This window comes from Carassius carassius, chromosome 19 (assembly GCF_963082965.1).
Source record: "Carassius carassius chromosome 19, fCarCar2.1, whole genome shotgun sequence".
In the NCBI taxonomy this organism is placed as follows: domain Eukaryota; kingdom Metazoa; phylum Chordata; class Actinopteri; order Cypriniformes; family Cyprinidae; genus Carassius; species Carassius carassius.
This window is the reverse complement of record NC_081773.1, coordinates 30,381,767-30,395,763: the sequence shown is the minus strand read 5'-3', so window position 1 is coordinate 30,395,763 and position 13,997 is coordinate 30,381,767. Positions and strand designations below refer to the sequence as shown.

The 13,997-nt window shown below is 35.0% G+C and overlaps 1 protein-coding gene across 3 annotated transcripts in view; it reads left to right on the top strand.

The window, feature by feature from the left end:
- tanc1b (tetratricopeptide repeat, ankyrin repeat and coiled-coil containing 1b) overlaps positions 1-13,997 on the top strand; it is a 201,634-nt gene that overhangs the window by 133,960 nt on the left and 53,677 nt on the right. For all 3 annotated transcript variants that reach the window (XR_009422458.1, XM_059500646.1, XM_059500645.1), the window contains exon 8: positions 12,929-13,048. Coding sequence is in view for 2 of the 3 variants with exons in the window: in XM_059500646.1 (XP_059356629.1) it covers positions 12,929-13,048 (120 nt within the window). In the remaining variant the exon portion in view is untranslated. The remainder of the gene's footprint in view (positions 1-12,928; positions 13,049-13,997) is intronic.

Sequence of the window (13,997 nt, the reverse complement as noted above, 5' to 3'; positions counted from 1 at the left end):
GTCTTTTTTGCGGACTGCCTTCAATATAAGCTGTTTTTAGACTAACCACAAAGTTTTGAGTTCTCAAACTCACAGGATGTTTTTGTAACACAATGAATGCTTATATATCAAAAGATCTAGGGAATGGTTCCTCGGTTCATGACCCCTTTAAAAAGTGGCCTCGTACTAATTCATTATCTCATTTTAATAAATCATGGCCTTGAACTAATACATTTCCTAATTTTAGTCAATCAGGGCCTTGTAATTCATTCATTCACTCGTTTTACTAAATCATAACCTCGTACTAATTTGTTGCCTTGACTTATTAACCCTTTGGAGTTAAGACATATACATGTTATGAGGCATTTTCTCCTGATAACCCCCCGAAAAGAAATTGAATTATACTTTCAGTTTTAATCGTACAGATAAGAGCAATACATCAATCGAATCTGTAAAGGGTCTAATTTTTTTTTGTATACAGACATAACAACAAAACTTTGTGCATTTATAAAATAAAGATAACAAACAAGGTGTGCTGTCTGCAGCCTTTGTCTGCGCTGATCTTGATTTACAAACCCGTCATTAAAATGAACTGTAACTCAGTGAATACTCAACGAAGAGACATGAGAGAGATATCTATAGAAAGCTTGACATGTCTACTTTTAAACTAAATAAGTGCCACCGAAAACAGATATTCTGTGATAAAGTAATCCATATGAAAACAACGCAATGTCCAGTCTTTCACGTCTCCCTTCATTATCTTCTAATGCAACCACGCCCCCGCGCTGAACGGGCTGTTCAGATTCTAATGTTTCACTGAAGCGCGCGGCTTGAATATGCCCACACAGAAGGAGTAATGATGCAAAAAATTCCTAATAAACTGTTTAACTAAATTCGCAAGTGAATATTAAATTATTTTGTGGGATAATTAAATATATTCTAAATAAACTACAAACATAAAAATATATAAATTTATTTTGTTCTCACATTCTTTCTTGTAACTCCTTCCTCTCAGTGGCACAGATGACTGAAAGGCTCATTATGCAGCTCATTATGCAGGTGTAAATCACAATGATATTCATGATAGTTGACGCCTACTAGCATTTGACTTTTACCAACAAAAAGTGTCTTAGAAAACTTAAATCAGTATATTGTTTTCTGTAATTGAGTAAACAAGATGATTTTCACATAATTTAGAAAGAAAAATTCTAGGCTACAAGCTCCAGTTCTCAAAATTCCCGGGTACACTATTTTCACTAACCACGCATAATTTTTTTTTCTCTAAAACACAATCATGTACATTAGGGGTGACCCCGAAATAGTCGACGAATCGATGCTTTGATTCGAGGAGCCTGATTCGACTACCAATCTAACAGTCGAATTTTCGCGGGGTGTTATTGATTATGCCATTTTGACTATATAGGGGAGCTCAAATGTCTGATTTCACATAGAACTACTGGTTTTCTCCCAATAAGTTAATATACAGCCTATTATGATAAAGCTGTAAGAATCTGAAAAGGAAGCTTCAAATTTATATTTTAAATTGCGTGAATAAATCCAACCACCCCTATAGATTTATGTTTCACATCTATTATCCGTGACTGAGAGAGGAGCATCTTGGCGGCAGGGATTTAAAACTTTACCAAGACTCAAACTGACACAGGCACAGACTGGATTTTTTCGAACAGGTAGGGTACAAGTGATTTCAAAACATTTCAGCCGATGTATATATATCGTGGATCTATTATTTACCTGATATAAGATGCATTTGCTTTTGAGTCAAGCGCTTCATTGTAGTACTATGGTTATATTTTCGTGAAGAACACGTCCACAAAAGTAGTTCCCATTCAGAGCCCCGTGGATATGTTCATGTGCATTCGGGCCTTTTTTGCAAATAGCCTATAAGTCTTAATATTAACGTTATAAATAACGAAGCGTATTCTATATGAAATTATGAGTTGAATCCCATTGATTAAAAACTTGCTATCAAATGCGTTGCTCTACTGGTCATCTTCAGTGCGCGCAGCTCTAAACAGAAATGCAGAACATTAACTGCTAATGTTTTAGGCTAATGTTATAATGAGAGCAGAGCACTATTGTAATAAAATAAAATTGTTCATTGTTATGGTTTCGCCGACATTGTGTTAGCTATCTGTTCATCAAAACATAAAACATTTACCCCGTTTATATCTGCAAGGTGTTCATTACACATTTTCCCTGTGTGTTAACATCAATAATTATGTTAGTTGAATGTCTGACTTGACTCTTGTTAATGTATTTTGCCCCGCCCCCAAACATATGATTCGACAATGAAAATCCTTAGTTGGGGACACCCCTAATGTACATACATGCTGCTCACATGTTATTATAGCCCAGTTTGTGCTGATTACAGTGAGATTAGACTTTAGCCATTTAGATGTTTATAAGCAACTAAAAAAGCACAAATGTCAGGGCATGACAAAACTTCTCCATGCCCCAAAAATACCCTTAGACCTCAGAGGGTTAAAAAAATGACCTTGCACTAATTATTTCCATAATTTTGGTAAATCGTAAGTTGTGCTTATTTCATTCGTTTTAGTGAATTTTTGGCCACGTTGTGATCATTTGTTTCCCACGTTTTAATACATTTTGTCCAAATTGTACTTCCATTCACACTTTTTAGTAAATTGTGGGTAAGTTGTACTGATTAGTTCCCTCATTTTAATTAAATCAAAACTAGGGAATAAATTAGTACAACATGGCCTCGATTTACTAAGAGCAGGGAACAAATTAAAAAGTCGTGGGAGCTATTTCTTAATTCATGACCATGGTTTAAAAAAACATGCAAACAAATGAATGCACTGAAGTGTCAATGCATTAAATAGTGTGATAATGTTACTGAATCTGAATAGTCTTTTAAAGCCCAGCAGAGCGAGCAGAAGGCTTCAGTGTAAATCATTGAATCAATGCATTGGTGGAGGGTTTGCAGGGGTTTTCAGATATCAAACCCCTCTCTCTATCTCCTCTCAGGACTTGTATCGATATGAAGCAGCAGTTAGGAAGCATCTATGCCTATGTTCTTTCATTTCTGCCCCTCTCTTTCTTCTCTTTCTCAGAAGATGAAGGCAGACAGAGGCAGATGGTGTTTTCGGCAATAGATGAAATTCTGCCGTTCTTCTTCTTTGCACTGTGGTCTTGGGAGACTCGACAGAGACGCACGGTTAAGATTTCATCTGCTGTGCAGAGGCAGCTTTCCAGAAACTTTAGAGCATCCTTAATCCATCCGTCCAGATGGTTCTGCCGCGATGCACACATGCGCCGGCCGCAATCCACCATTCAACAAATGCCTCCTGTTCAATTCATGAGTGTGAATTTGAATTGAATTGGTCACGTCGCATAGAATGTTGAATTAAAGTTTGAAATGGAATGGCAGGAAGAGGAAAATTGGAATTTCATTAGTCCAACACAAGTAACAATCAACTCTACTTATTTGTCTAAAGTATTTTTCAGCACTGTCAAAACAAATTGGCAAAATTGTTGCCATACAGCTCTGCTAACTTTATTATTTTAATAATATATAATTTATTCTTTATTATTGATTTATGTATTTATTATGTATACTACCGGTCATAAGTTTGGGATCAATAAGACTTGTAATGTTTTTTAAAGAAGTCTCTTGTGCTTGTCAAGGCTGCATTTATTTAATCAGAAGTATAGAAGCAGAAAAAAAGTAATCTTGCAAAATGTTATTATAATTTTAAATAATGCTTTCTATTTTAATATCCTTTGAAATATCATTTATTTATTAAACAATAAAAATTGATCTGATACCAAACTTTTGACCAGTAGTGTGTGTGTTGTTATATATATATATATATATATATATATATATATATATATATGTGTGTGTGTGTGTGTGTGTGTGTGTCTGTGTGTGTCTGTGTGTGTGTGTATAAATATATATAAATATATATATATATATATACATAGGTGGCATACAATAACACAATTTTATTATATAAATAATATAATACATTTAATATATTAATAAAATGTTTCATATTAAATAGCAGTGTTGGGTAAGTTACTCTAAAAAAGTAATTAATTACTAGTTACTAATTACATCTTTAACAGTTAGATTAGATTAAATTAGATTAGATTAGTAATTAGTAGAGATGCTCCAAAAATTATTTAATTACTTATTACTAATTACTTTCTAAATCCTATATCAACCTCGACAAGTTAATGATACAAGGATAGACATGAAACAATTATTTTCATTCTTTCAAATAAATAAAAAATAACTACATATGTTTTTCTGGATATTTTCTCAATATTAAATCAAGTCAAGTCACCTTTATTTATATAGCGCTTTAAACAAAATACATTGCGTCAAAGCGACTGAACAACATTCATTAGGAAAATGTGTCAATAATGCAAAATGATAGTTAAAGGCAGTTCATCATTGAATTCAGTGATGTCATCTCTGTTCAGTTAAATAGTGTCTTTGCATTTATTTGCAATCAAGTCAACGATATTGCTGTAGATGAAGTGACCCCAACTAAGCAAGGCAGAGGCGACAGCGGCAAGGAACCGAAACTCCATCGGTGACAGAATGGAGAAAAAAACCTTGGGAGAAACCAGGCTCAGTTGGGGGGCCAGTTCTCCTCTGACCAGACGAAACCAGTAGTTCAATTCCAGGCTGCAGCAAAGTCGGATTGTGCAGAAGAATCATCTGTTTCCTGTGGTCTTGTCCTGGTGCTCCTCTGAGACAAAGTCTTTACAGGGGATCTGTATCTGGGCTCTAGTTGTCCTGGTCTCCGCTGTCTTTCAGGGATGTAGAGGTCCTTTCTAGGTGCTGATCCACCATCTGGTCTGGATACGTACTGGATCCGGGTGACTGCAGTGACCCTCTGACCTGGACACAGACTGGATCTGGTGGCTACGGTGATCCTCTGATCTGGATACAGACTGGATCTGGTGGCTACGGTGATCCTCTGATCTGGACACAGACTGGATCTGGTGGCTACGGTGACCTCGGAACAAGAGAGAAACAGACAAATATTAGCGTAGATGCCATTCTTCTAATGATGTAGCAAGTACATAGGTTGTTATGGGAAGTGTTCCCGGTTCCGGTTTACCTAATTAATGCAGCCTAAAAATCTTTTAACGGATTTGGATATTAAAAGCATATTAGTATGTTATGTGTATGCCAGGTTAAAGAGATGGGTCTTTAATCTAGATTTAAACTGCAAGAGTGTGTCTGCCTCCCGAACAATGTTAGGTAGGTTATTCCAGAGTTTGGGCGCCAAATAGGAAAAGGATCTGCCGCCTGCAGTTGATTTTGATATTCTAGGTATTATCAAATTGCCTGAGTTTTGAGAATGTAGCGGACGTAGAGGATTATAATGTTAAAGGAGCTCACTCAAATACTGAGGTGCTAAACCATTCAGGGCTTTATAAGTAATAAGCAATATTTTAAAATCTATACAATGTTTGATAGGGAGCCAGTGCAGTGTTGACAGGACCGGGCTAATATGGTCATACTTCCTGGTTCTAGTAAGAACTCTTGCTGCTGCATTTTGGACTAGCTGTAGTTTGTTTACTAAGCGTGCAGAACAACCACCCAATAAAGCATTACAATAATCTAACCTTGAGGTCATAAACGCATGGATTAACATTTCTGCATTTGACATTGAGAGCATAGGCCGTAATTTAGATATATTTTTGAGATGGAAAAATGCAGTTTTACAAATGCTAGAAACGTGGCTTTCTAAGGAAAGATTGCGATCAAATAGCACACCTAGGTTCCTAACTGATGACGAAGAATTGACAGAGCAGCCATCAAGTCTCAGACAGTGTTCTAGGTTATTACAAGCAGAGTTTTTAGGTCCTATAATTAACACCTCTGTTTTTTCAGAATTTAGCAGTAAGAAATTACTCCTCATCCAGTTTTTTATATCGACTATGCAATCCATTAGTTTTTCATTAGTTCATTCATTAGTTTTATTTACCAAACATTAACTGTGACTTTTGGGTAGGATTAAGGATTTAGAATAAGGTCTTTCAGAATAAGACATAATATAATGTTAGTGCTTATAAAGTACATCTAATGCATGACATCCATAATCCTACCCATTACCCTAAACTTAACAACTACCTTATAAACTATTAATAAGCAGCAAATTAGGAGTTAATTAAGGCAAAAGTCATAGTTAATGGTTAGTTAATAGTGAGAATTGGAACTTTAAATAAAGCGTGACCATAATATGTGCTTTTAAGTAATAATAAACAACTAATATCCCAGTAATATAAGAAATGCTAATAACCAACTAGTTAATAGTGAAAATTGAACACTAAAGTGTTACCAATATTCTTATTAACTCAACAAAGTATTTTAAGGTTAGACTTTAAAATGTGATGTTAAAGCCACTTCGTATTGTTTTGTGTATAAATGTTAAAAACAAATTGTCGCTTGGATATATTTTTTAGCAATAGTCAAAAAACATTGTATGAGTCAAAATTTGCGATTTTTCTTTTATGCCAAAAATCATTAGGATTTTAAGTAAAGATCATGTTCCATGAAGATATTTTGTAAATTTCCTACACTAAATATATCAAAACTTTATTTTGGTCCGTAATATGAATTGCTAAGAATTCATTTGGACAAGGATTGTTTTTTTTGTTTTTTTCGCTCCCTCAGATTCCAGATTTTCAAATAGTTGTATCTCGGCCAAATATTGTCCTATAATAACAACATACCATGCATCAATGGAAAGCTTATTTATTCAGCTTTCAGATGATGTATAAATCTCAATTTAAAAAAAAACTTGCACTTTAAAATGTTCTACAGTCTATAAAGTATTACTTTAAGTTACATAAGAAGTAACTGTAATTCAATTACAGAAAAAATAAGAGTAATCCCTTACCTTTTCAAGGGAAAAGTAATTTTTTTAAAAATCTCTCCGTTTATAACCTCAGACAGACTGGCTGTTGTCAGACAAACATCTCATTGGATTATTACAACTGATGGCAAAACAAATGTTTGGACATTTAAACTGACACACTACAGCAAACGATGAATTGAATTTGTAACTGAATTGAGAGTTTAGTTGGTACTGGAGCGGTTCTCCTGCTGGTGTCCAGGACTCTGGGTCACAGAAGGTCACATGGTCATGAGCAATGATCCCTGGTGGTGTTCTTGGTTGGGTTTGTGTGTGAATGTCTCACTCTGTGGCTCTGGATCATTTGCATTTTTTCCTGCTTTCCTCTTTGGTGACAGCTGGAGGACTCTGGTGACCATGCATCTGGAATCACTGGTGTCCTCAGCTGTGGCTGCTTATGTTCGGCTCGACTGAGCTGCTGTCTCTTTTGCTTTCATTTCACTAGAACTATTCAGCCTTTTGACAATATTCAATCTCTGCCTCAATGTAATTGTTTTTTTAAGGCAAAGTATTTTTTCTTTTGAATTCCGGTTGAAACATGTAGTTTATTGATTGATTGAGGCATCATGAGCACAAACAAACAAGAATTTTGGTGGTTTTTAAACAAAACATATTTTGTCTTTTGAGTTACATTTAAAATGTGACCCTGGCTTATTTTTTTATTTTCTCCCACATTTATGTGTTTGTGGGCATCATTAATATCTCACTTATTATTTCATATTATTATTATTTTTTGCCTCCCACTTTAAAACATACATCATAACCTGTCATGATGTTTCTTATGAAGTGCTCTGCATATCTCATTTCACGGTTTGTTTGTTTAAGCGAGTATGTCATTTTACAGCTCAGTGCATTTGTGTGGTTTTCACCTTCATCTTGTCATATTTAGTGCCACCACATGCTTTCCTGTCTCTCTTTCTGTGATTGACAGTGGCTTGTCCATGAACATCTTCACTTATAAAAGGTCACGTTGGCTGTAATTCGGAGAAGGTTTTGAGATTGCTTCCATTATAATCAATCGCACTTTTGGCACCACAAGTGTCTGTTGAGGTATGTAGCAAGTTGTCAGGCATCCACTTTCAATTGTCTGATGTGTTGAGGGCTACCATGGTAATTTATCCTTTTATTATAATAAAAGAAAATATTATTGTATTCCTTCAGCTCAAACAGTAGATCATGAAGCAAGCAATGCCAAGATCATGGGTTTGATTCCCAGGGAATGTGTTATAAAATATATAATTCAGTCACTTTAGATGAAAGCATCTGCCAAACAAATAAATTCAAATATATTTGTGATTTAGAGTTCCGCTCAAATGTTTGGAATAATTCCGATTTTTATTTTTGAAAGACGTCTCTTTTGTTCACTAAGGGGCTGTTTACACCTGGCCACTTCATGCGTTTTCTCAGATCGGATAGCTATCTGATTTATCAAAACGGTTCCATTTACACCTGGTCACATGAATGTGTTTTTGCGAAACGGATTTAAATCCGATCTTCAATTCCCGCGCTATATGCAGATTTAATTGAGTGCACGTCACCGAAAGCAACAGATATGAGCTGCATTTTATTGATCATCAGCTAAAATTTCAAAATCAAAGACCGCAATAAGAGAGAGCGGCAACAGCACTGGTAAGATCATTTCGTTTCTCTACTATTAATGATGATGATTGTGTGTTAAGCGTTCGCGACTTACTTTCACTTTGATTTGCGATAGTTTGCACACTGGTTTAATGAATATATGCTCAGCTTCTCATCTGGTGGTGCGTGTTCCAGTAGCGTCGTCATATCTGGCTATAACATTACATATAGCCTATAACACGCCCTCACACGTTTATTTTTTTAGCATTTTGGGGAGGAGTACAATTTACATATGTGGTTTTAACAACCAGATGCATTTACACTTGTCTAGTTTTGTCTGGAATGCGGCCCAGACCACCTCCTGAAGTGGTTTGAGCGATCGGATTCAAATCCGTCTCAAATGCGTTTCGGAGGGCATTTACACCTGGTCTTTTCACGATCGGATAGCTATCCGATCTTAGAAAACGCATGAAGTGGCCAGGTGTAAACGGCCCCTAAGGTTGCATTTATTTGAACAAAAAAATAAATAAAAAATAATGAAATTGTATTGCTATTTAAATAACTGTTATATGTTAATGTATTGTAAAATGTAATTTTATTCCAGCGATACAAAGTTGAATTTGTAAATTAAATTTTTATTATCAGTGTTCATAATAGTTGTGCTGCTTGATATTTTTTGTGGAAACAGTGATTAATCTTTTTTTAAGATTCTTAAGCAGCATTTATTTGAAATCTTTTTTAACATCATAAATGTCTTTACTGTTACTTTTGATCAATCTAATGCATCCTCTGCAGGGTAAATGTATTAATTTCTTAAAATCTTACTTAGCCCAAAATTTTGAATCACGGTTTTTACAATAATGTAAAGCAACCTGAAATGTTTTTTGAGCAGCAAATCAGGAGATCATGTGACACTGAAGACTGGAGCTAAAAATTCAGCTTTGCATCACAAAAATAAATTTCATTTTAAAATAAATTGCAATAGAAAACAGTTATTTTAAATTGTAATTATTTCACAATTTTCTGGTTTTTATTGTATTTTTAATTAAATGCAGCCTGAATGAGCATTAAGGCTTTTTTCAAAAACATTTTTTAAAGATATTGTTCAGAATACACAGTGACCAATAGAGTGATATAGTTGCTGAACTAAAGCCAATTGAATCAGTTGAACCAGCTGAAACTTTCACCCCTGTGTTGTTCGTTTGTCAACATCACTCATTAATGCTGAACAACAACTCCGAGTCCTGAGGGCCTGACTGTGTTTGTAAGATTGATTAACATCTTCCCAACGGTGCAGTGAAGGAGCATCTGACCCCGCATCTCAACAGACACGACTTATCAACATGAATCAAGCGTGTTAATTAACATAACCCGGTTCAAAAGGTCCACTCATCTGACCTCATGAATTTTCAAGCGATGACATCATCTGAGTTATGCATATTCATCGCTAGGCTCCTTAATTAATGTAAACAATAGGAACAGCAGATTGCTCGGTGAAAGCAGAGGAACAGGGCATAATCTGCGCAGCTGGTCACGGGCCAGTCTGCTACTAAAGCCGGTCTGATTCGATTTCTCTCTCAGCGAGGTTTAGCTCTGCCACTGTGGAATGATTCACTGGCTATCAGCCATTTGCACTCGAGCCCAAACACACACACACACACACACACACACACACACATACACATGCATGCAGATGCAAAAACATTTGGGTTTTAAAAACAGATGGGCTATCAATATGCATTCATGTTGTACATCAGATACACAGTGCTGCTTTGACCGGCGTCACAGAGTAAACTAGATTCACATTTCAAAGGCAGTGAAACTATAGTGATAAAATATGTTTAAGATTCAGACTTTGGTTCTGTGTAAATGAAATGAGGTTGTCCAGGAGCCTCTTTTCGCCCACGTTCCTGTCGGCAAATATTATTATGTAAAGTAATAGTCTACTGTATCTCTCTTCGCTTCATGTGAAAGCACATTACTGTTTTAATTTGCATAATATTGATATTATTTCAAGTAGGTAAAGGTTATTTTAAATCAGGTAAACTGATTTTGTTTTGACTTTGATTTTTGTTTTAATCAATTTAATGCATACTTATTTGTTGATATTAATTATTAACAGTTAAAACTTATTATAAATGTTTTTTGTAGTTAAATATTATGAATAGTTCAATCATTAGTAAATTACAAATCAATTTCCAAATCAAATCAACTGATTTTGGAATTGGTCAGTTTAATGCATTCTTATTAATTAGTATTCGTTGTTAATAATTAATTATTTTTTACTATTTTTAATAGGTAATTATTTTTGATAGGTTCATAATTACTTACAAGTATTATTTATTAAGAATTCATTATGAATGTTTTTATAGTTAATTATTATTAATAGGTTAATTAATAGATCAACAGAATTTGGAATTGGTCAATTGAATGCATTCTTATTAATTAGTATTAATAAATAATTAATTATTATTTTTAATGTTTTTGCAGGTAATTATAACTAGGTTCATAATTACTGAATTCCAAATCAGTTTCTGAATTTAAATTGAGGTAAACTGAACACAAAATTGAATTTCAAGTTTGAATTTGTAATGTTTATATTTAAGGAGGTATTTAAAGGAACACTCCACTTTTGAAAAAATATGCTAATTTTTTCATTCTCTAAGAGTTGAGTTTTACCGTTTCAAATCCATTCAGCCGATCTCCGCGTCTGTCAGTAGCACTTTTAGCTTAGCTTAGCATAGATCATTGAATCTGATTAGACCGTTAGCATCTTGCTCAAAAATTACCAAAGAGTTTCTATATTTGTCCTATTTAAAACTTGACTCTTCTGTAGTCACAATGTGTACTAAGGCCAACGGAAAATGAAAAGTTGCGATTTTCTAGGCTGATATGGCTAGAAACTTGACTTATTGAAACTTTTATTTTTTTTGTTACCTTCATATTACATGCATTTTTTTCTGCAGAGATATTTCACAAGTAATCTGTTTAACATTTACACAATGTTGACAACTTAATGTGTAGTGCACATGGAATAGATATTTCTTTAACTAGATAGTTAGTAAAGAAAACGTCACTTAAATCATGTTGTAGATAAATTGATTAGTTAAATGACAAATAATAATGATAATAACTCAAAACTGAGATCTTGAATTGGTCAAAAAATGATTTTCTGCCATATACCCAGCCCCAGTCTGTAGTACTGCTTGTGGCACAGTGAGGTTGTTTAAAGCTGAATGTGAATGAGAAATGCAGCAGTACCCTGATGTCAGAAAGGTGCGCAGCTGATTTGCTCATTCACTCACTCCCTCACTCGCTCCGCACTTCCAGCTCCTCCCTCCATCACCCGTCCCCCTCCTGTCCAAACTCTCCTTCAGCTCTGTTTGATTAGCATTGTCTTTTTCTCCGGGAGAATCATAGATTATTTCTTTGCCGCTCTGTAGGAGAGGAGAGATAGAGATTTAGAGAGACCTCCTCCATCTCTCTCCATTCTTCCGTCCGTTCTTTCATTGGGATTGCAGTTGTGGATGCGTTCAGCGATGCAGTGAAGAGAGACTCGGGCTGTGGTGCGGTTCACCAGTTGAATGTGAATGGCTGAACATGGAGGTGCCCTGAGGAAACTGAGGTTTGCGGGGCTGCTGAAGAACAGTCAGTCTGTGAGTATCCAGAGCAGAAAGTAGTTTCAGAGCAGGTTGCTGGTGCATTAGTTTCAGACAGTGATGCATGGATGAACATTAGAGGCTGAGCACTGAATGACATGCTTCTGTCACACAGCTTGAAAAAAGTGAAATATTGCGAGATTTAATGTTTGCGTTTTTCGTGTTTTTAAATTCTCTTTAATTTAAATGGGTTTCTTTGCTTTAGAAACGTCTCTGATTGTTTAGTCTGTGTGTGTGTTTTTGCTCAGTGACCTGGTTCTGTTCGCCATTCATTCTTTACTGTGGTTATTACGGTCCCTGCCAGTGATTTACATTCGGGATGATGTCATCTTTCTCCCACCACCGTTTCACGTTTATGGTCATTGTGAGCGCTGCGGTCAGCAATCTTTAACCCAGACCTGAATCTGTAGGGAACTGCAGTGTGCATCTGTTTCACGTTCATCCTCTTTATATGACATCAATTCATCTTATTTTTCCCTCCAATATCAGACAGAGGGAAACCTGTTTGAAAACAGTTATTATTAAAGTTCAGTGTGGTGTCGCTGGTGGTCACTTTTAAATAATAGGTCCCATGATTTCACTACTTGTTATTGTTAACTAAAACTATAGTCAAAACTTATATTTATAATATTTATACAATTCTTTCTGGTCCTCGAATCTGATTGGCTGATAAGAGTGCGCTATTAGCGTACACAGTTTATATCATCACACTGTGATTACCTGGTCTTGATCTTATTGTTATGCATTGATTCTACCCATAATGCTTAGCTGCTGTTTTTCTGTGTGCAGCGACGAGCTCCACTAAGCTGGAGGACCTGAGTTATCTTGATGAACAGCGAAACACCCCCCTGCGTACGTCCATCCGCCTGCCCTGGCACAACACCGGCGGAAGAGCTCCACACGACAAAGGTGCGCCCACAATCCCATCATGCAGCTTGATTTATCCTCTTTAATTCTGTAGGATCCTCATTAAACATCGAAAACATCCCCCCAAAAAACACAGAACACAAAGAAAATGAAGCCTATTTTTAGAATGGTTATTATTATTATTGATGAATTATTTTGTTTTTATGTTATGTTTGTTATATATTTTGATATATTTAGATATTTTCTACATGTATTCTAGCATAAGTCACATGTTCAAGTTCACCCCAAATTCTTATTACCTTCATGGAGAAAAACAATGAATAAAAGGAATAACATTAAGTCTCATTTATCCAAAAAACATTGTTTAAATTGTCATCAGTGATTATATAGGGGGGGAATATTTAAAAACTATATTATGGACTATGATGTGTTGTTCATCATTTAGGCTGATCCAAAAAGACAATCCTCCATTTAAGGTGCTTTTTCAGGTGCCACCTTAAAACATTATTTAAATTGCCTTAAATAATATTATTTGTTCTAATTTTGTCTTTAATTTTTCAAATGTATTTAAATAATTAAAAAATGTAAATAATAAAAATTATAAAAAGATGAGAATTTAGGCTGCTGAAGGCTTAATTTACTTTATGTAAAATATTTTTTCAATCTTCTTTTTGATTTTGGCATAAATTTTGACCCCCCAAAAAAGAAAGTATAAATGCAATCTATTTAATTTTTTTCAGAACTTGCACCACAACATTTCGGTGTGCGTTTATATTTTTTGTTAATTGTTAAATAACATTTTACTTAAATATTTTCTTGACTGGTTTGGTGAGATTAACCCTTGTACATTCTGAAACAGCTCTTTAAGTTTGTTTTATTTTGTCATCTGTAAAAACAACATTTTGAGAGACTTTCTGTTAGATAGATCTATTTACCTATTCAGGACTTGGATGCAAATAAGCAGACCCTCTCCATACACTTCCTGTGGTGA